Source organism: Chaetodon trifascialis, chromosome 22 (genome assembly GCF_039877785.1).
Source record: "Chaetodon trifascialis isolate fChaTrf1 chromosome 22, fChaTrf1.hap1, whole genome shotgun sequence".
Lineage (NCBI taxonomy): Eukaryota > Metazoa > Chordata > Actinopteri > Chaetodontiformes > Chaetodontidae > Chaetodon > Chaetodon trifascialis.
Window position 1 is genome coordinate 7,864,800 of NC_092077.1, and position 18,597 is coordinate 7,883,396.

At 43.3% G+C, this 18,597-nt stretch overlaps 1 protein-coding gene and 14 non-coding genes across 15 annotated transcripts in view; 12 read left to right on the top strand and 3 right to left on the bottom strand.

The window, feature by feature from the left end:
* Positions 1 to 847: 847 nt before the first annotated feature.
* trnal-cag (transfer RNA leucine (anticodon CAG)) lies at positions 848 to 930 on the top strand. Its single transcript has one exon. It is a non-coding gene; the product is annotated as a tRNA-Leu (tRNA).
* Positions 931 to 1,344: 414 nt separating this feature from the next.
* trnaq-cug (transfer RNA glutamine (anticodon CUG)) lies at positions 1,345 to 1,416 on the top strand. Its single transcript has one exon. It is a non-coding gene; the product is annotated as a tRNA-Gln (tRNA).
* Positions 1,417 to 3,960: 2,544 nt separating this feature from the next.
* On the top strand, positions 3,961 to 4,043 carry trnal-cag (transfer RNA leucine (anticodon CAG)). The gene has a single exon. It is a non-coding gene; the product is annotated as a tRNA-Leu (tRNA).
* An 895-nt stretch (positions 4,044 to 4,938) lies between these two features.
* trnal-cag (transfer RNA leucine (anticodon CAG)) lies at positions 4,939 to 5,021 on the top strand. The gene has a single exon. It is a non-coding gene; the product is annotated as a tRNA-Leu (tRNA).
* Positions 5,022 to 5,577: 556 nt separating this feature from the next.
* On the top strand, positions 5,578 to 5,649 carry trnaq-cug (transfer RNA glutamine (anticodon CUG)). The gene has a single exon. It is a non-coding gene; the product is annotated as a tRNA-Gln (tRNA).
* Positions 5,650 to 6,636: 987 nt separating this feature from the next.
* On the bottom strand, positions 6,637 to 6,708 carry trnaq-uug (transfer RNA glutamine (anticodon UUG)). Its single transcript has one exon. It is a non-coding gene; the product is annotated as a tRNA-Gln (tRNA).
* A 198-nt stretch (positions 6,709 to 6,906) lies between these two features.
* On the top strand, positions 6,907 to 6,979 carry trnaq-cug (transfer RNA glutamine (anticodon CUG)). The gene has a single exon. It is a non-coding gene; the product is annotated as a tRNA-Gln (tRNA).
* Positions 6,980 to 8,069: 1,090 nt separating this feature from the next.
* On the top strand, positions 8,070 to 8,152 carry trnal-cag (transfer RNA leucine (anticodon CAG)). Its single transcript has one exon. It is a non-coding gene; the product is annotated as a tRNA-Leu (tRNA).
* Positions 8,153 to 8,495: 343 nt separating this feature from the next.
* trnaq-cug (transfer RNA glutamine (anticodon CUG)) lies at positions 8,496 to 8,567 on the top strand. The gene has a single exon. It is a non-coding gene; the product is annotated as a tRNA-Gln (tRNA).
* A 1,282-nt stretch (positions 8,568 to 9,849) lies between these two features.
* On the top strand, positions 9,850 to 9,921 carry trnaq-cug (transfer RNA glutamine (anticodon CUG)). The gene has a single exon. It is a non-coding gene; the product is annotated as a tRNA-Gln (tRNA).
* A 506-nt stretch (positions 9,922 to 10,427) lies between these two features.
* Positions 10,428 to 10,499, bottom strand: trnaq-uug (transfer RNA glutamine (anticodon UUG)). Its single transcript has one exon. It is a non-coding gene; the product is annotated as a tRNA-Gln (tRNA).
* A 357-nt stretch (positions 10,500 to 10,856) lies between these two features.
* Positions 10,857 to 10,928, top strand: trnaq-cug (transfer RNA glutamine (anticodon CUG)). The gene has a single exon. It is a non-coding gene; the product is annotated as a tRNA-Gln (tRNA).
* A 653-nt stretch (positions 10,929 to 11,581) lies between these two features.
* Positions 11,582 to 11,653, bottom strand: trnaq-uug (transfer RNA glutamine (anticodon UUG)). The gene has a single exon. It is a non-coding gene; the product is annotated as a tRNA-Gln (tRNA).
* Positions 11,654 to 12,211: 558 nt separating this feature from the next.
* On the top strand, positions 12,212 to 12,294 carry trnal-cag (transfer RNA leucine (anticodon CAG)). The gene has a single exon. It is a non-coding gene; the product is annotated as a tRNA-Leu (tRNA).
* A 2,784-nt stretch (positions 12,295 to 15,078) lies between these two features.
* Positions 15,079 to 18,597, top strand: part of LOC139350918 (proton myo-inositol cotransporter-like) — a 57,454-nt gene continuing 53,935 nt past the window's right edge. The window contains exon 1 of the mRNA XM_070992592.1: positions 15,079 to 15,955. Within this exon, the coding sequence (XP_070848693.1) occupies positions 15,388 to 15,955 (568 nt within the window). The 5' untranslated portion in view covers positions 15,079 to 15,387. The remainder of the gene's footprint in view (positions 15,956 to 18,597) is intronic.

An 18,597-nucleotide genomic window follows, 5' to 3' on the forward strand; every position in this document is an offset into this window, starting at 1 on the left:
AATGAAACTTTCCAATGAGAAATCTTCAGATATTGTTATGCCCATCTGAACAAGAATTTTGATGAATATTATATAGGCTGACCGTTCAAGGGGGATAAATATGAACTAAAAGACTTTTGATTTTTGTGCATTTTCAGGAGGGGGAAGACACGTCCACAATAAAAACGGAATGAATCCGACTTCTGGCCGTGCTGAGGTTTGTACTTATGCAGAACAAAAGTTTTTGTGTTAACTGAAGTCTGAGGTTGTTTCAGGTTTCTTTATACACAGTTCTGTCATGGGACTGGATGCTAGATCACTATAGATACCTAATATACAAAATAATATTATCATATTTTTTTTAAATTTCTAAATAATAAAGGATTATATATATGGGTCGCATGGGGTCTTTGTGATCAGGACCTTGAACTTGGTTCAACCACTCTGGGTGGGTTCCATCCATCAGTAGCTCGTTCATCTGTCCTGCCAGGCGTTCATGGAGTGCAGTTAGTGTCTTCAGCCAGTAGGTGTGTGTCTGTCCAGCTCTTCATACCTTGACACTCTGTCTTAGATGTCTGGCATTGTGATGTTTGCCAGTTTTTGTTCTGGAAGATTGCTGTGGTCTGCTCTTAGATCCACTAGCCACTGAATCACTCTTGGTGGATCAACTCTCGTGGTCTTAGTCTGCCCGTGAGAGCACAACAACTGTTCGGTGGAGAGCATTCTATTTATTTATCTGGCTTCTAGGATTTTGCTTTGTTGCAAAAGTTGAGCATTATTGCATAGTGTATTATAATGCGCAATGACATATTTTCTGTCCTGTATCCTGATATCTGTCGAAATGTCCATGACGTAATAACGTCACCCCGTCAGGATGGCCGAGCGGTCTAAGGCGCTGCGTTCAGGTCGCAGTCTCTCCTGGAGGCGTGGGTTCGAATCCCACTTCTGACAGCTGGTGTTTTTCACTGAACTCACTGCAATGACAACATGATGCCGAGAAAGTTGCAGCTATTGCATGTAGCTCAATTAAACTGGAAGGTTGTCTGTGCCATGTTGTCAACATGTTGCTCACATTCTGTTCTGTTCTGACTGAACAGGCTCTTTAGTACATGTCCTGTTGTTCCTACTTTAGTTTGCAATGATTCTGTGAAGACTCAAGGTACACAACATTGCATACCTGTAGCGACACTGCGGCAGCACCAGCTTCACAGCGAATAGCAGCGTTTCACTACTTTTTAGTCCGTATGTGTGCACGGCCTGTGAGTGTCTACCCGTGAAGGTAGACTTCTCGTTTTGGCACATTATGCCAAGAGCATGACACATGTTGGTGCCAAGCAGTCTCCAATCATTTTCATGAGTGTGTGGGGTTCCATGGTGTAATGGTTAGCACTCTGGACTCTGAATCCAGCGATCTGAGTTCAAGTCTCGGTGGGACCTCATTATAAAAATTCGTGGTAGATTAAGTTGTAATTGTGACCTGAGCTGCCAGTTGCCCTTCTGTTAAGGGTGTTGGTTGCTGGGAGGATAATTGGACCTGCTGTCCTGGCTTCCCTTTGCTGTAGCATTGTTTTCGTACCCCGCCACTCTCTCGATTTGATAGCAACTGCACGTTTGCAGATACTGGAACACTGAGCTAGCAGTTGTTTCACTGTTAGTTTAGATTTTGGGTTTCAAAGCATCCAGTTATCCCACATCCTTTTCTTGTACCCCCTGTCGTCAGGATTACTTGTCTGGTAACAGAGGTAGGTAAGCAGCATTTAGGACTGTGCCGAAAGGTCCTCACTTGATGCCCTGTGCCCTGATGAGGAAGGGCCCTAGTGCCCCATACCAAAGTCAGTAGTGTTAACTGCTGATCCACTGGTGTTTTTCCACTGGACTCACTGGAATATGACTACATGATACTGAGAAAGTAATTTGCATCCTTGTAATTTGCTACAGCTGCTTTCTGACATCCTCAGTTAAACTGGAAGTTAGTCTGTGCCTCTGTTCTGACTGGATTGTTTCTTTCTAACATGCTCTGTAGTCCATGGAGCGTAATACATTCCCTGTTGAACGTGTTGTTTCCTGAGTACAGAATAGCCTAATTTTGAATTCAGTCATTTAAAAACAGTTTTAGTTAGTTAGACTTACATTGTGGTCTGATCTTAAGTAGGTGTAAACATAGTCTGTGCATAACATCACGTTGATACAATATTTCATTTCAGCAAAAATATAATCGAGGTTGTTCATTTTTTTACAGCGAGCAAACCAGATGGCTAAAAGAGACACATGCCAAATTACAGATTATATGTCTATTCTGTTCATTCAGCAGAACTGCATGAAAAGCCAAAGCAATAAGGTTGGCTGGGAATGCTATCCAGAAGGAAATAAGTTCATCTGTCAGCATGAAAAGTAAAAAACAAATGATATAAATATTATGATTTTGTCAGGATCTTGGCTATAAATTTAATTTCTGTACGACTCAATTAATTTCGATCATTTTCATGGTCAAAATCATTGAATTTGCGCTGGATTGAGCCCATGCATTTGGTGTGTGCCTGTTGCTGTCTCTATGTGTGTCACCAATTTAATCTTTGCAGAAACTGTTGTTCCACACCTTGATTTTCCATAGTGTAGGCAGTGTATTTCATGTATGAGTATAACATATTTAGATGCTGATCTGACATAAAACCGCTCTGAAAAAGCACGTGGTGAGGCAGGTAGTCCTTCTTCCACACTGAAGGGGGCGTGCGTGAGCCCACAGGTTCGTGCTTCTTGTTGCTGTTCTTCTTCGCAGAGACTCAAGCGCCAATATGCCAGCTAAAAAATTAGAAAGTCAAGTGCACTACAGCGGTCGGTTTTATTTTTATTTTTTGCTCTTATGACCAAAATGGAAGGTTTTATATGAAAGCTGAAAAATGTCTTTAAAGTGGACTTTCATTCAAAACAGGAAGTGATAGACAGCAGAAGACGCCAGAGCTAAAAGGTGTGCTTCAAATGACAGGACCGAAGGTAATTGACTGTTTTCAAACGAGTGGTGAACCTGAAAGCACCGGCTGTGTGGCTGTGCTACGAGAAACGGACTTCACTGCTTTCCTTGCCTTTTTGTGACAATGTCTGGACAAAAACGGGATTTTGTGATTTGAAAAATGTACCGAGAAGTCTCAGTACAAACTTTTGTCCATCAGGATCCGCGAGTGGACTTCATTTACGAGTAAAGGTAAGAGCATGCGTACGCTGCAGTCTACAGTGTGCTAAAAAATGTTTGTCAATTTTATCAGAAATGAAATGAGACTAAGAAAAACAATCCTATCTTAATTAAATTTAAGAGTAAATTTTCTTGGCCAAATATGTACCTATGTGTGTGTAAACAAAGGATATGAGATATGAAACATCACCAGGAGTCAGTGTGCAAGCTGCCAATTGAATGAATTTAAAGTACCCTATTTGGTTCATATATTTGTAAATCTGATTGAAACAGTCACCGGCCACGAATCTAACCGCGCGTCACTGACTCACCTGTGCAGCTGATCTGCTAGTCAGAGGAGCCTTCACGCCGGTACTGCAACGCGCCAGCACAACCTAACAGTGATTTTACACAAAGAGAGGAGTAACATAATGTATCACACTTGCTGAATTTACAAAAAGGGGGAAACGATTAAGAATTTGTCGTAGGAAGAGTTTTACAAAGTTTGTAAAGTTTCCCCTAACTGAACAACCCACAAAACTTTGAGATTTTTCAAGGCAGTCTGGGACTGTTTTGCCACCACTAGGCGTTACTCACACATTGGATTTACCCTGAAGGCCAAAGATACGTTCTCAGTGAGGATAACGAAAAAGTATCATTGAAAATATAACGTGTAAAGTCATGTGCAACATCGGAGCCCTTATTGTCCAGACAATACATCCGGATACAATCCAATTTTACAACTAATCGTGTCTCGTCATGGGGTCAGGTGTACCGTATCGTGATATCTGTGGAAATGTCCGTGATATGTCGTAGTCAGGATGGCCGAGCGGTCTAAGGCGCTGCGTTCAGGTCGCAGTCTCCCCTGGAGGCGTGGGTTCGAATCCCACTTCTGACAGCTCCTGTTTTTCATTGGAATTGGCCGTTGCATTAACTTACCTGTCATGTATGAGAGTCTTCCACAAGGTGTCTGAAGCAAGTTTGCACTGGTTCCATGGTGTAAGGTATGCACTCTTGACTCTGAAACCAGTGATCTTATTTCAATGATGAAGTTGCCTTGTTGCCAAAGGTGAGCAATGATACTTTTTTGCCCACTGTATTATTGGATACATTTTGATGACATTTTGTCTGTAGTGTATCTGGAATCCCACTTCTGACAGCTGACTCTGAATCCAGCGATCCGAGTTCAAATCTCAGTGGAACCTGATTTTAAAAATGCGTGTGTAAATACAATGTGATCGGACCTGCGTGACCACATCTGGAAGCTGTCTGACTTGCATTGTGACTAAGGAGGTGTGTGTGAAGTTTCTCAGCCAGGTCATGGTGCCTCTAAGTGGTTCCAAAGGCAACTGCGTTTGGAAACTGGAGCCAAGCAGTCTGCAGCTGGGGCAAAAATTTGGCTGATCTGACTTAAAACTGCACTCAAAAAGCACGAGGTGAGGCGGTCAGTACTTCTGCCTCACTGAAGGGGGCGTGTGTGAGCCCACAGGTTCGTGCTTGTTGTTGCTGTTCTTCTTCGCAGAGATGTTAAGTGGCAATACACTAGCTCAAATATTAGAAAGTCAAGTGTAGTACAGTGGTCCATTTATTTTTATTTTTTGCTCTGACTGACCAAAAAGTCTGTTTAGTCTGGTTCCATTTTGAAATGAGGCAGCTGCAGTGATGCAGGCACTCAGACATCTGGATACAGATCCAATTTTATGACTAATTGTGTTTCGATACTGGAGTTGCGTGGTTCTCTGTACTGAATCCTAATATTCAGCGAAATGTCCACTAGATGGCTGCTGTATTCAGTCAGGATGGCCGAGCGGTCTAAGGCGCTGCGTTCAGGTCGCAGTCTCCCCTGGAGGCGTGGGTTCGAATCCCACTTCTGACAGCTGGAATTTTTCATTGCAGCTGCTGCCTCAGACAAGTTGCTCAGAAAGTCATTTGCATCTTTGAGGACAAGAACAAAGCGCAGTTCTCATGCAGCGACAGCTGCTTTCTGACATCCTCAATTCAAGTCGAAGATCTGTGGTATCTAGTCAACCTGTAGCTCTGTGCATATGTTGTGCTGGCTTCAGTTGCTGTTTCCTGCATCTCTTGTTGTCTGTGAACGATCAGCTAATTGGGCTAAGTGAGTTAGCCAGTTCAGGTAGCTTTTTCACATGTTTGTGTTTTGTATGTCATGTTTTCTGCATTAACTTACCTGTCATGTATGAGAGTCTTCCACAAGGTGTCTGAAGCAAGTTTGCACTGTTTCCATGGTGTAAGGTATGCACTCTTGACTCTGAAACCAGTGATCTTGGTTCAATGATGAAGTTGCCTTGTCATATAATGATATTTTGTCTGGACTGTGCCGGAATCCCACTTCTGACAGCTGGTGCCACTTTGGGCCTCACATACGTGGTGATGTCATGCACATGTGTCTTCCTCATGCATGAGTGTGCAGGGGTTCCATGGTGTAATGGTTAGCACTCTGGACTCTGAATCCAGCGATCCGAGTTCAAATCTCGGTGGAACCTGATTTATAAAAATCCATGTTAGAGCGATGATGAAGATGTAAGATCCGAGTTCAAATCTCGGTGGAACCTGATTTATAAAAATCCATGTTAGAGCGATGATGAAGATGTAAGAAGAAGATGTCAGATGTTGTGTTCAGATCTTAAGGAGGTGTCTGTGAAGTTTCTCAGCCAGGTCATGGTGTTTCTGACCCTACATTTACACGTAGCAGGGTATTTTCGAAAATGAATATCTTTGCCCCTCCATTTTCAAAAATAACATCGTGCACACAACATCGTTTTCAAAAATGTTGTCGTTTACATGCATCCAGATAAATACATCGTTGAGCGCATCATAACTATGCCAAACCTATGGGTGTGAGTGTAACTGTGTTTACTGGGAAGCATGGCGTGAAGCATGTGTGTGCAACATGATGTGTGATGTGATAATAAAAAGTACAATTCTTCTTCTCCTTCTTCTCCTTACACGCCAACACATAACCAGCGTTTTCAGAAATCTCCACTTTGGCCGGAGTTTTTAAAAATGATCCTTTTCCGTGAAAAAAAACTCTGTTTGCATGTAAACGAGAGGCTAAACCGCATGAAAACATATGTGCTTTCCCTAAGTGTAAACGTTTGCTAAGTGGTTCCAAAGGCAATGGAAACTGGAGCCAAGCAGTGTGCAGCTGGGGCAAAAATTTGGCTATGGAAGCAGTTTGGTGAGTCCATGGAAGAAGACTATCAATCGTATTTATTTATTTATAGAAAATACTAAATAAATGAAGTATTTGATTCAGTTTGTCTGAGATAGATAAAATGGTTACGGTTGCATTAACTGAATCCTGCCTACCAGGGTGGAGAAGAACCCCACAACCAAGTGACAGACACACACTGAGCTTCTGAACGAAAGTCTGTGCTTGAAGCATGGTGAAGACACCAAGATGAAATAAAAGTTCTACAACTACACTCAAGTGAAATGAGCGCAGGAAGACATTGTATTCCTTATAAGTTAGGTTCCACCGAGACTTGAACTCGGATCACTGGATTCAAAGTCCAGAGTGCTCACCATTACACCATGGAACCACCACACTGACAGCAAACACACAATCATGGAACAGCTTTACACACATCACTTGGGGCAGCGCAAATATTCAGAATTCATGACTAGAAAGCTTGTGAGTTGGAGACTGTGGGAGAATAACCTTCATCTGATTGTGTGGTGTTGTATTTTGTATATCATGTACGAGACTCGTCCATAAGAGTCTGGAGCAGCTGTGCAGGGGTTCCATGGTGTAATTGGCTAGCACTCTGGTCTCTGAATCCAGCAATCTGAGTTCAAATCTCAGTGGGACCTGAACAAGTTGTAAACAAAACGATGCAATGTGATCGGACCTGTGTAACAACAACCAGAGGTCGTCTGACTTGCATTGTGTTCGGATCTTCAGTAGGTGTGACTGCATTATTTGCACAACATCACAATGATTGAGATGTTTCCTTTCAGCCAACATGAAAGAGAGGTTTTATAAATGATTACAGCGAGCAAACCAGCAGGCTAAAAGAGACATTATATTTCCATTCTGTGCCACGAAAGAGCCGAAAGATGCATCATTGAGCAGAACTGCATGAAAAGTCAAAGCAATAAGGTTAGGTGGGAAATGAATGCTGTACTGTATGGAAATACGTTTGTGTGCAACACATCACCCTCACCTCAGGGAGGCAGGTGAGGCAGCACCTCACCTATCAACATGAAAAGTAAAAAAAACAGATAATACTAAAGTAAATATTAATATTTGTCCACTGATCTGTGATGTAAATGTAATTTCTGTATAACTCCAAAAAAATTGATAATTTTCAATTGTTGAATTTGCAGATTTCCTCATCAAATACAAATACATTTCCACACAAACTGGGTTGAGTGTGTGCATTTGGCGCGTGTCTGTTGCTATCTCTCTGTGTGTCACCAGTATAATGTTTACAGACACTTTTATTACGTGCCTTGATTTTACATAGTGTAGATAATGTGTTTCATGTACATGTGTAACATATTTAGATGCTGATCTGACTTAAAACTGCACTGAAAAAGCACGAGGTGAGGCGGTCAGTACTTCTGCCTCACTGAAGGGGGCGTGTGTGAGCACACAGGTTCGTGCTTGTTGCTGTTCTTCTTCGCAGAGATGTTAAGCGGCAATACGCTAGCTAAAATATTAGAAAGTCAAGTGTAGTACAGTGGTCCGTTTATTTTTATTTTTTGCTCTGACTGACCAAAAAAATCTGTTTAGTCTGGTTCCATTTTGAAATGAGGCAGCTGCAGTGATGCAGGCACTCAGACATCTGGATACAGATCCAATTTTATGACTAATTGTGTTTCGATACTGGAGTCGCGTGGTTCTCTGTACTGTATCCTGATATTCAGCGAAATGTCCACTAGATGGCTGATATATGCAGTCAGGATGGCCGAGCGGTCTAAGGCGCTGCGTTCAGGTCGCAGTCTCCCCTGGAGGCGTGGGTTCGAATCCCACTTCTGACAGCTGGAATTTTTCATTGCAGCTGCTGCCTCAGACAAGTTGCTCAGAAAGTCATTTGCATCTTTGAGGACAAGAACAAAGCGCAGTTCTCATGCAGCGACAGCTGCTTTCTGACATCCTCAATTCAAGTCGAAGATCTGTGGTATCTAGTCAACCTGTAGCTCTGTGCATATGTTGTGCTGGCTTCAGTTGCTGTTTCCTGCATCTCTTGTTGTCTGTGAACAATCAGCTAATTGGGCTAAGTGAGTTATCTGGAATCCCACTTCTGACAGCTGGTGCCACTTCGGGCCTCACATACATGGTGATGTCATGCACATGTGTCTTCCTCAAGCATGAGTGTGCAGGGGTTCCATGGTGTAATGGTTAGCACTCTGGACTCTGAATCCAGCGATCCGAGTTCAAATCTCGGTGGAACCTGATTTATAAAAATCCATCTTAGAGCAAGATGTAAATGCAACATGTAGCATGTGGAGGTGGTCTGACTTGCATTGTGTTCAGATCTTAAGCAGGTGTCTGTGAAGTTTCTCAGCCAGCTCATGGTGTTTTTGACCCTACATTTACACGTAGCAGGGTATTTTGGAAAACAAATATTTTGTTATTTTTGAAAAATAACATTGTGCACACAACATCGTTTTCAAAAATGTTGTCGTTTACATGCATCCAGATAAATACGCCGTCGAGCGCATCATAACTATGCCAAACCTATGGGTGTGAGTGTAAACAAAGTCACTCACATGACGTTAAGTATTCAGTCGCATGTAGTGATGTTTTGGAACCTAAAACGCCGTTTAACCATGTTTACTGGGAAGCATGGTGTGAAGCATGTAGTGTGCAACATGATGTGTGATGTGATAATAAAAAGTGCAATTCTTCTTCTCCTTCTTCTCCTTACACGCCAACACATAACCAGCGTTTTCAGAAATCTCCACTTTGGCTGGAGTTTTTAAAAATGATCCTTTTCCGTGAAAAAAAAACTCCGTTTGCATGTAAACGAGAGGCTAAACCGCATGAAAACATATGTGCTTTCCCTAAGTGTAAACGTAGGCTAAGTGGTTCCAAAGGCAATGGAAACGGGAGCCAAGCAGTGTGCAGCTGGGGCAAAAATTTGGCTATGGAAGCAGTTTGGTGAGTCCATGGAAGAAGACTATCAATCATATTTATTTCATCTGGACATTGTCTGACATGCATTGTTTTCAGATCTTAAGCAAAGTTTCTCATTCATCCAGGTCATGATTCTGGACTTGCTTGTGGTTGTAGCAGACATTTCAACCGTCATCCAAAAGGCTTCTTCAGTTCTAGTCTGACTTTTCAGTCTTTTGACTTTCTGGCAGCTGCTGCCTATGAAATGAGGTATGTTCATGGACAATAAGAAAATGCAGGTCTCATGCAGTTGCTTTCTGACATTCTCAATTAAACTGGAAAGTTGTGTGACATCTGTTCAACCTGTGGCTCTATGCATATGTTGCACTGAGCTCAAGGTTGGCATACCTTGTTCTGACTGGACAGTTGCTGTGACATAGTGGGTATCTGTGCTGGACGAGATTTCTCAGCTTTCTTCTGTAGTGCCACTGCTGCAACACCATTTCTCATTCACAGTGAATAGCAGCCCATTGCCGTCCCGGGTTCTATTCATGAACACACGTACATGGTGATGTCATGTACGAGAGTCTTCCTCAGCAGTCTGAGGGCAGTGTGCAGGGGTTCCATGGTGTAATGGTTAGCACTCTGGACTCTGAATCCAGCGATCCGAGTTCAAATCTCGGTGGAACCTGATTTTAAAAATGTGGTGTATGCAATGTGATCAGACTGGCGTCACCACATCTAGAAGTTGTCTGACTTGCATTGTGTTCAGATCTTAAGGAGGTGTCTGTGAAGTTTCCTCAGCCAGGTCATGGTGCTTCATACTGGTTCCAAAGGCAACTGCATTTGGAAACTGGGCCCAGGTGGTTTCTGGGGCAAAAATTTGGCTGTGGGAGGAGTTTGATGAGTCCATGGAAGAACACTATCAATCATATTTATTTATTCATAGATAATACTAAATAAATAAAGTATTTGATACAGTTTGTCTGAGATAGATTAACTAGTTATGGTTGTATTAATGGATTCCTACCCACTGGACTGTAGGAGAACCCCACAACCAAGTGGCAGACACACACTGGGCTTCTGAAAGAACTCAGTCTGTGCTTGAAGAATGATGAAGACACCAAGATGAAATAGAAGTTCTACAAATACACTCAAGAGAGATGAGTGGGGAATACGTTGTATTCCTTATAAGTTAGGTCCCACTGAGACTTGAACTCAGATCACTGGATTCAAAGTCCAGAGTGCTCAGCATTACACCATGGAACCACCACACTGACAACAAATGCACAGTCATGCAACGCCTTCACACACATCACTTGGGAAACTGGAAGGTCGTCTGTGGCATCTATTCAACCTGTGGCTCTGTGCATATGCTGCACTGAGCTCACAGTTGGCATACCGTTCTGACTGGACAGTGGCTGTAGCCTAGTGGGTATCTGTACTGGATGAGATACCCACTCCACTTGAAGAATGGTCTCGTAAACAACTTTGTGCTTCGGTTTCTCCTTGCATTAAAACCCAGCTTGATTGGGTCTGGCTGCGCTGTCACTCATATTGCCTCAGAGGAAATTTGACCCTTTGGAAATTTGAGTCTTGCTCAAGAGCCTGAAGGCAGGGTGCAGGGGTTCCATGGTGTAATGGTTAGCACTCTGGACTCTGAATCCAGCGATCCGAGTTCAAATCTCGGTGGGACCTGATTTTAAAAATATGTGTGTAAGTACAATCTCATCTGACCTGCGGGACTACATCTGGAGATGGACTCTGGCTCTGACTTGCATTGTGTTCAGATCTTCAGATCTCACAGTTTTCTGTGAAGTTTCTCAGCCAGGTCATGGTGCTTCGTAGTTGTTCCAAAGGCAGCTGAATATATTTGTGGTTTGAGAAGATGTTTTGTCTCGCAACCAAAAGACTTCTTCAGTTCTAAGCTGACTGGTGTCAGATGTGACTTTTCAGTCATTTGACTGAACCGAGTTTCCAAAGGCAACTTCATTTGGAAACTGGAGCCGAGTGGTGTGCAGCTGTTGCAGTCGCCAGGGCAAAAATTTGGGCTTGGGAGGAGTTTGATGAGTCCATGGAAGAAGACTATTGATCGTATTTATTTATTTATTCATAGAAAATACTAAATGAATAAAGTATTTGGTTCAGTTTGTCTGAGATAGTTTAACTGGTTACGGTTGTATTAATCGAGTCCTGCCCACTGGAGTGTAGGAGAACCCCACAACCAAGTGACAGACACACACTGGGCTTCTGAGAGAAAGTCTGCACTTGAAGCATGGTGAAGACACCAAGATGAAATACAAGTTCTACTCAAGACAGACAAGTGTGGTCAGGAAAATTTCTTCCAAATTAGGTTCCACCGAGACTTGAACTCGGATCACTGGATTCAAAGTCCAGAGTGCTCACCATTACACCATGGAACCACCACACAGATGCCAAACACACAGTCATCGAACACCTTCACACATATCACTTGGGACATTGTAAATATTAAGTGGTTTGTTTTTTACAAAACTAAACTGAATTCTAAACAGTATTTAAAGCACATGAACTCCTCACGACTAGCTTTAGCAGCAACACCAGCTCCCGTTCACAGTGAATGGAAGCCCATCACTGAAGCTGTCTGACTTGTATTGTGTTCAGATCTGAAGGAGGTGTCTGAGTAGTTTCTCATTCATCCAGGTCATGGGGTTTCTTATGGTGTAATGGTTAGCGCTCTGGACTCTGAATCCAGCGATCTGAGTTCAAATCTCGGTACAACCTGATTTTAAAAATCCATGTTAGGGCAAGTTGTGAATTCAGTGTCATCTGACCTGTGTGACCACAATTGGAGATTGCAAGCTGTACACAACATCACGTTGAAACTGATGTAACATAAAATAAACCTCCTAGTTCAAATTTTCACCACAAGCAAGCCAGAAGGCTAAAAGCTAATGGTTATGACATTCGTCAAAACTCCATCAAAAAAACAGGCACTTGCAGTCAGGATGGCCGAGCGGTCTAAGGCACTGCGTTCAGGTCGCAGTCTCCCCTGGAGGCGTGGGTTCGAATCCCACTTCAGACAGCTGACTTTTTACACTGCAAGTATGATCTGAAAAAAGGTAAGCAATTACTTGCATGGTCGTGAGAAAATATACAAATTTGAGAAAATGTAATTCAACATCAGTGTTTCTAAAGCTCCTTTCTGTTCATGTATGGGGCTGTGTTGTGAGCAGCAACGACAATGAACACTGATCCAATGAAGTTGGATTAATGCAATCAAAGTCTTGATTGAGGTTTTTGGTTTGCCTGTTGAGACATCTCTTCCTTTCCACTAGAGGGCAGGAAAGACCAGTCTACAAGTGACATTTTCAGCAAGAGATGTTGGGATAAGGTGTGCTGAATTTACCTCAAATTTAAATATTCTAATCTGTTCAGACATTTTCTGTGCGTGTGTAGCATGGAGGGGGCTACAGCTGCATTTCTTTGTGCAATCCTATTGTGTAATTTAATAAAGAACAACTGTATGTCTGAGTGCTTCCTCTAAAAAAATAATGAATGATGTGACATGTTTACAGATGAAGTTGAAGTAAATGAATAATTAGTAATTAAAATAAAGATATGGTTTGAGTAGATAAAAAAGCAAAAACAATAGATATATAAATGGTGGAAACTGTCTAGAACTCCACTAGAGGGAGCTCCTGAGCCAAGAGTTGTTTGAGCTTTTCTTATTTTTTGAAGAGAAACTGTACAAACTGGAAAGTCTTCAAGTTTTAAAATGTAAAGAATTAAGAGAAATTAGAGAACTTGTCCTGTAATCCATCCCTTTTGAAACAGATTGATTTTCTGGGAATCAAACACAATACTGAATTCTGTAACATACCATGTTGCAATGTTACTACCAAACATGCCGAATGAAGCTGATCATCTCTCCTCTCTCCAAAAGGACAGCCAGAAGAACAATCCATCTTTAAAGGACGACTTACCTGTTTGTTCACTGTGATCTTTCAACTGCCCTTTCAAAGTAAAATCTTGGCATCTTATCCTTCACAAACACCTGACTGTCCTCCTCTCCGTCCACAACTGTCCTGGTCTCTCATAAAACTTCTACTACTAAAGATACTCGTAGCTTAGAGCCACAGTGACGTCTTCAAATGTTTTGTCCTTTTGTTTTTATACCTTGCTGCTCGCAGGGCTGCATCAGCTGCAGTCACGAGTTTGATTTTCCTGGCAGAGACGTCATATGTTTTGACCATCAAACCATGTGTGCAGGAAACATGTCCCATGCCCTCCCTCTTTAATGGGCTCAATCATGAGCCAATGTTGGGCTTATTCTCCATTTTGTGTGACACCACTGTCCACATATTGATCCCCCTCCAGACATGAGTGCATTTACAAGCATGTCATTTCTTCAGACAGCCATGCATCATGGTTTTCCTCTGGCGTTTAAAGCTTGATCAATATTTAAGATGGCATGTTATGATAATGGCCAGGAGGACGGAGCTAGGAGCATGAGAGACGAAGGCTTTCATGGAGTCATGGAGACATTTTGTGCAGTCTTCAGCTTCAAATAGAGAGTTGAGTGCACATATTTTGCTAATTGATGAATCGTTTAGACATTTTTCAAGCTAAAATGAAAGCATTGCATTGCTCCAGCTTACTGATTGTGAGGATTTTCTGCTTTCTTTTGTCTTTATGTGATAGTAAAGTGAATATAATTAAGTTGGGGGGCCATTGTTTTAACAAAACAAGTAATTTGAAGATATCCTCTTGAGCTTTTGGAAATTGTGATGAATGGATGGATGGATGGATGGATGGATGGATTGAAAATATTTGTTTGTTGCTGCCCTAATTTCTCAGTATTTTGATGTGATGGCAGCCAGTCACCGTGACTCTGAACAAACGAGGCTCATGTAGATTCTGCATGTCTTGGTTTCTCCCTTTCTCTCTGCTGAGCTCAGCATCGTGCACACAGACATTCAAGAGCTGTGGCAGCCTGTGAGAGATGTCCAACACCTCCTTTGCCTGCAATGCCTTTGCCAAACACAAAACACATCGTGGCTCCACATGGAGCTTCAGGCACATTATGTTCCCTGTCATGGCACTCCTACCGACTGGTGGCAAAGAGTCATTATAACAACCAGCGCAGACTAACTTTTGAGTGGATATAGTGGTGTGTGTATGTGTGTGCCTGGTGTAGTAGCCTTGCAGTTTTCATTGGTATAAAGACCAATGACTGGGTAGGAGGCGCAGGTTTTGCATTGTATCTGCTCAGATTGCCTACTGCACCTTTAAGTGAGATTACTATTACAAAGTAAACTGAGCTGTGTTAATCCTCACCATTATGAGCCACTCTGAGCTGGATAATTTGTTTTTTGAGACTGTTTTGCCAAATGAATATCAGTGCTGGCATGTAAAGTAGCCCATCCACTGATACTGACAAGGGTTGTGTGTGTTTGCCAACTTGGGCAACATGAACCTGTAATACCCGAGCCTGTCCTGCAGGTGGCAGCCGTTTTCCTATTATGACTGAGGCAGCCTGCTATGCATTAACAGGTAAAACAGTAAGAATCTATATTGAGAGACATGCTGTAATTTATTTATAGCCATGCATTTCTTTATGTTTTAACAAGACTTTGTTCATACATGCTTGTATGCTGTGAAATATTTTCTGTTTTCACAAACCGAGCGTTACGCATCACGATCAACTCTCATCCAAAGTGTCCTATGTGTCATTCGTGGTTTTACTGAACTTATTTGTGTGTGCCGTTTCTATTTTCAGCATGCAGTTGTAGCAGACTCGATCCTCACTCCAGCATCATGCTTCCACAACAATATTTCTTTGCGTCACGCCGACGCTTGTGGTGACGAGGCGCTCCACTCCACTCCTCCTGCCTTACCTTTCATCCCCACTCCATCAACTCTCCCATCAGGACCACAGGGATGTGACACGCTGATGCACACGAGGCTGGACAACAACTTTATCCAGCAGCCAGTACAACCTATAGATCATAATATTAGAAGCGATTTGGGAGTGGTTCAGGATAAGCGACGCGGCAGTAACTCCACACTGAGGGAGGGGAGGGGGTGAAATAGTTGAGTGTGTTTTTGTTTTCTTTTCTTTTTTTGGAAGCATCACACACAACTCAGCAGCCCTGTCCTGTGTTGTGTTTCCCATATGTCGCGGAAGCAGGTCGACCATGACTACAATCTCCGTAGTATGAGCAACCTGATGGGCGAGCGGTGGAAGAGAGTGAACGACGGAGGAGAGCGGAGTCTGATCAAGGCTCCGTCCAGCGCCAGCATCAGCAGCCAGGGCGCCTCCGCCGCCGCCGCCGCCGCTGCCCCACCGGGGCTCTCCTCCTCCACCACCGGGGACCTGGAGAGGGCAGCCCGCAAGCAGTTCCAGCAGGATGTCACGCCCGGCTTCGTCTACGTCCTGGCCGCCTTCTCAGCCCTGGGGGGCTTCCTGTTCGGCTATGACACCGGGGTGATCTCCGGGGCGATGCTCCTGCTGAAGAGGGAGCTGGACCTGAGCGCCCTGTGGCAGGAGGTGCTCATATCAAGTACTGTGGCCGCGGCCGCCCTGTCTGCGCTGCTGGGCGGCTTCCTCAACGGGCTGTTCGGGCGCAGGGTGTGCATACTGCTGGCCAGCTTCTTCTTCACCGTCGGGGGGATCGTGCTGAGCACCGCCCCGGGGAAGGAGGCTCTCCTGGCGGGGAGGCTGATCGTCGGAGTGGGGCTTGGTAAGACGTGTGTTCAGCATGCCCTCTGACATGTCATTAAACTAGATGCTTTTTTTAATGCTTAATTTAACCCTACAGATCAGGGTTACATGTAGCTTTTATGGCCATCACAGGTTAAAGCATTTGCATTAGTTTTAAATACTTCACTGAGGTAAAGACAAAGTAGCTCATAACTGGAAACCAGTGAAATGATCTCACCCCATCGCTACGATAATGTGCTACTTTTTTGATTTCACCTTTACATTTCACCTGCGCTTACTCTCCATCTCAAAGTTCAGAGGTCAGAATCAGCTCAGGTCATAGGTCTTGAAGCCCACTCCCGCGTTGATTGGCTCTGGATGCTGTCTCTCCTCTCTGTCCCTCCCTCTGCCTCAGGCCTCATCTTAGCAATTACTCACAGCTTCTAATTACACAGTGTAACCCTCTGCTTGCTCAGGCTGCACGCCACTGGCTGTTAGACAACTCGCTGCCTTTATTATTAGCATCATTAGGGTTTTTATTAGATTTGGCTGGGTGCCATTAAGTGATGAGGGGAAACGCATTCGGAATAAGAGGCGGATATTGATCACAGCGCACCTGAACGCAAGCCAAGATGAGCCTACAAAGCACACAGGAGACTTTTAGTGTCAACAAGGTCGCCTTCATTAGACACTAATGCCAGAGTTGCATTCATCTGATTGGCTGGCCCCACGCCTGCTTCCTCCCTGACAAGCACACCTTTGCACATTCCCTTTCTACTACTTCCTTCCCCACATGAATATTTCTCCCTCCCTGCCTTCCCCTCCCTCGAATCTGCCTGCTCATCTCTCCGCTCTCTCCATGCGATGCGCCTTTTGATCAGAATTCAATGCACCCCAAATTATTTATAGTGGCTGCTGTTACTCATGAGTCACATCCTCTGTGGAAAAGGCTGTTAAAACTGGCTTTCCAGGCCGAGCTCCACGTTGATGGCACTCGTCCTCTGAGAGAAGTAAGCGCTCTCCTCGGCGATATGCGGAGGAGCTGCAGACCATTATCCCTCCTTAGTCAGCTGCTGGGACAGCAGAGGAAGCTTAATTCTTTAATAAACATCCCTGGCCAAAGTCAAGAGCTCCGTGTTTACTTCCTCTACAAGCTAAATCCCTTTGTTGGCTTTATTTGCCTTCAGACCCCTTTTACCCCCATTTCCACTGCTCCTTGTGATAAATGGCTGCAATTTCAATTCTTATTGTGTGATATATAAATCAATAATACCACATCAAGCCAATAGATGTTTATCTGGCATCAGGAATGTACATTATGAATGTTTCTTGGTTAAGAAGGGGAGATGTGAGGGCATCTCTGTTGGATGAATGGCCGGGAAAAGCAGGAGATAATGATCTAAAGGGAGAAGCCTTTAATTTCCCATAATTGTGCATGTTGAATGCAGAGTTTTCTCTATTGGCTATAAAAGAGATAGAAGGTAAAGTCTGGATGTGACCGTAAAGTTTGTTTTTTAGGAACTCCCCTTTTTTCGTGTAGGGGATCAGGTGACTAATAGGAGGTGATGAAACTAAATTAGAGCTTCATGTTTCCTTGGATGGATTATACAGCAGTCTGTGGGAAGTGCTGGTCTTACTGGACAAGAATGGAGCAAACTGGAGCTTGACAAGGCTTGTGAAGGATGAGCCCTAATATCTTCAGATACCCTGTGTGCACACACCACTAAAAAGCTCACATTAGTCTTTCCTTTCGTTTAAACGGTTCTTGAGCAAAGGCTGGTTGTGCAAAGACGGCAGTTATTTTCCTGGACTGTAATTCTCCGAAACCTGTTTCTTCAACGCTGTCAGTCAGAGCAGCAAGAGGGAATTTTACAAAAGCTAGAAAAAGAGTTCAGTTCATGGATCCAGCAGTTAGTTAACTGCTGAATCCAGCTGTCGCAGGCATACATAACAGAAGAACCAAAAATGTCGGGGGGCAAAAACAAGACACACAGACAGAAAAATGTAATTCATCATAGTCGTGCTGAAGTAGTTAGTTAATGACTTGATTGGTTGATAGACAGAAACCAGCAAGTTTGATATTCAATTTGTCATTTAAGTTAATTTTTTTAAGGCAAAAGGTGATGTAATGCAAAGGATTTACTGATTCCTTTACTCACAGCATCATTATTTTCTGCTACTGACTCTTTGGAAGCTTTATATTGTCATTTTGAAGTGCACATAGTCAGTGGCCCGTCATCAAACCTTGTGTTTAATGGAGATGGCTGCCCGTCAACAGCTCACCAGTTTTAAATTGAAATACCAGCCTGTAAAGAGCACTGAGATATCAACACAAAGACTTGTGGCTGTAATGTCAATCTAGTGTTTTTGTTTTAGAGCCACCAATAACAGACGGTGAGGGGGGGAAATTAAAATTTCTGAGATTTTAATTTAAAAATGAAAAAAAACAGTCGGTCAGGAAATTATATTGCCTTTTCCCAAACAAACACGTGAAATGAGGATTGAGAATGCAGCAGCTTCACGCTATCGTTTACACTCACACACACACGCTCTGATTGCTAATATGGGGAAGAAACTAATCACTCGGGTCGTTTCAGCTGTTACATTATAAGTGGCTGTGTCATTATAAGTGTCCCCTCCCCTTCTGCCCCCACAATCTTGTGCCATGCTTGAGCTGGCCCC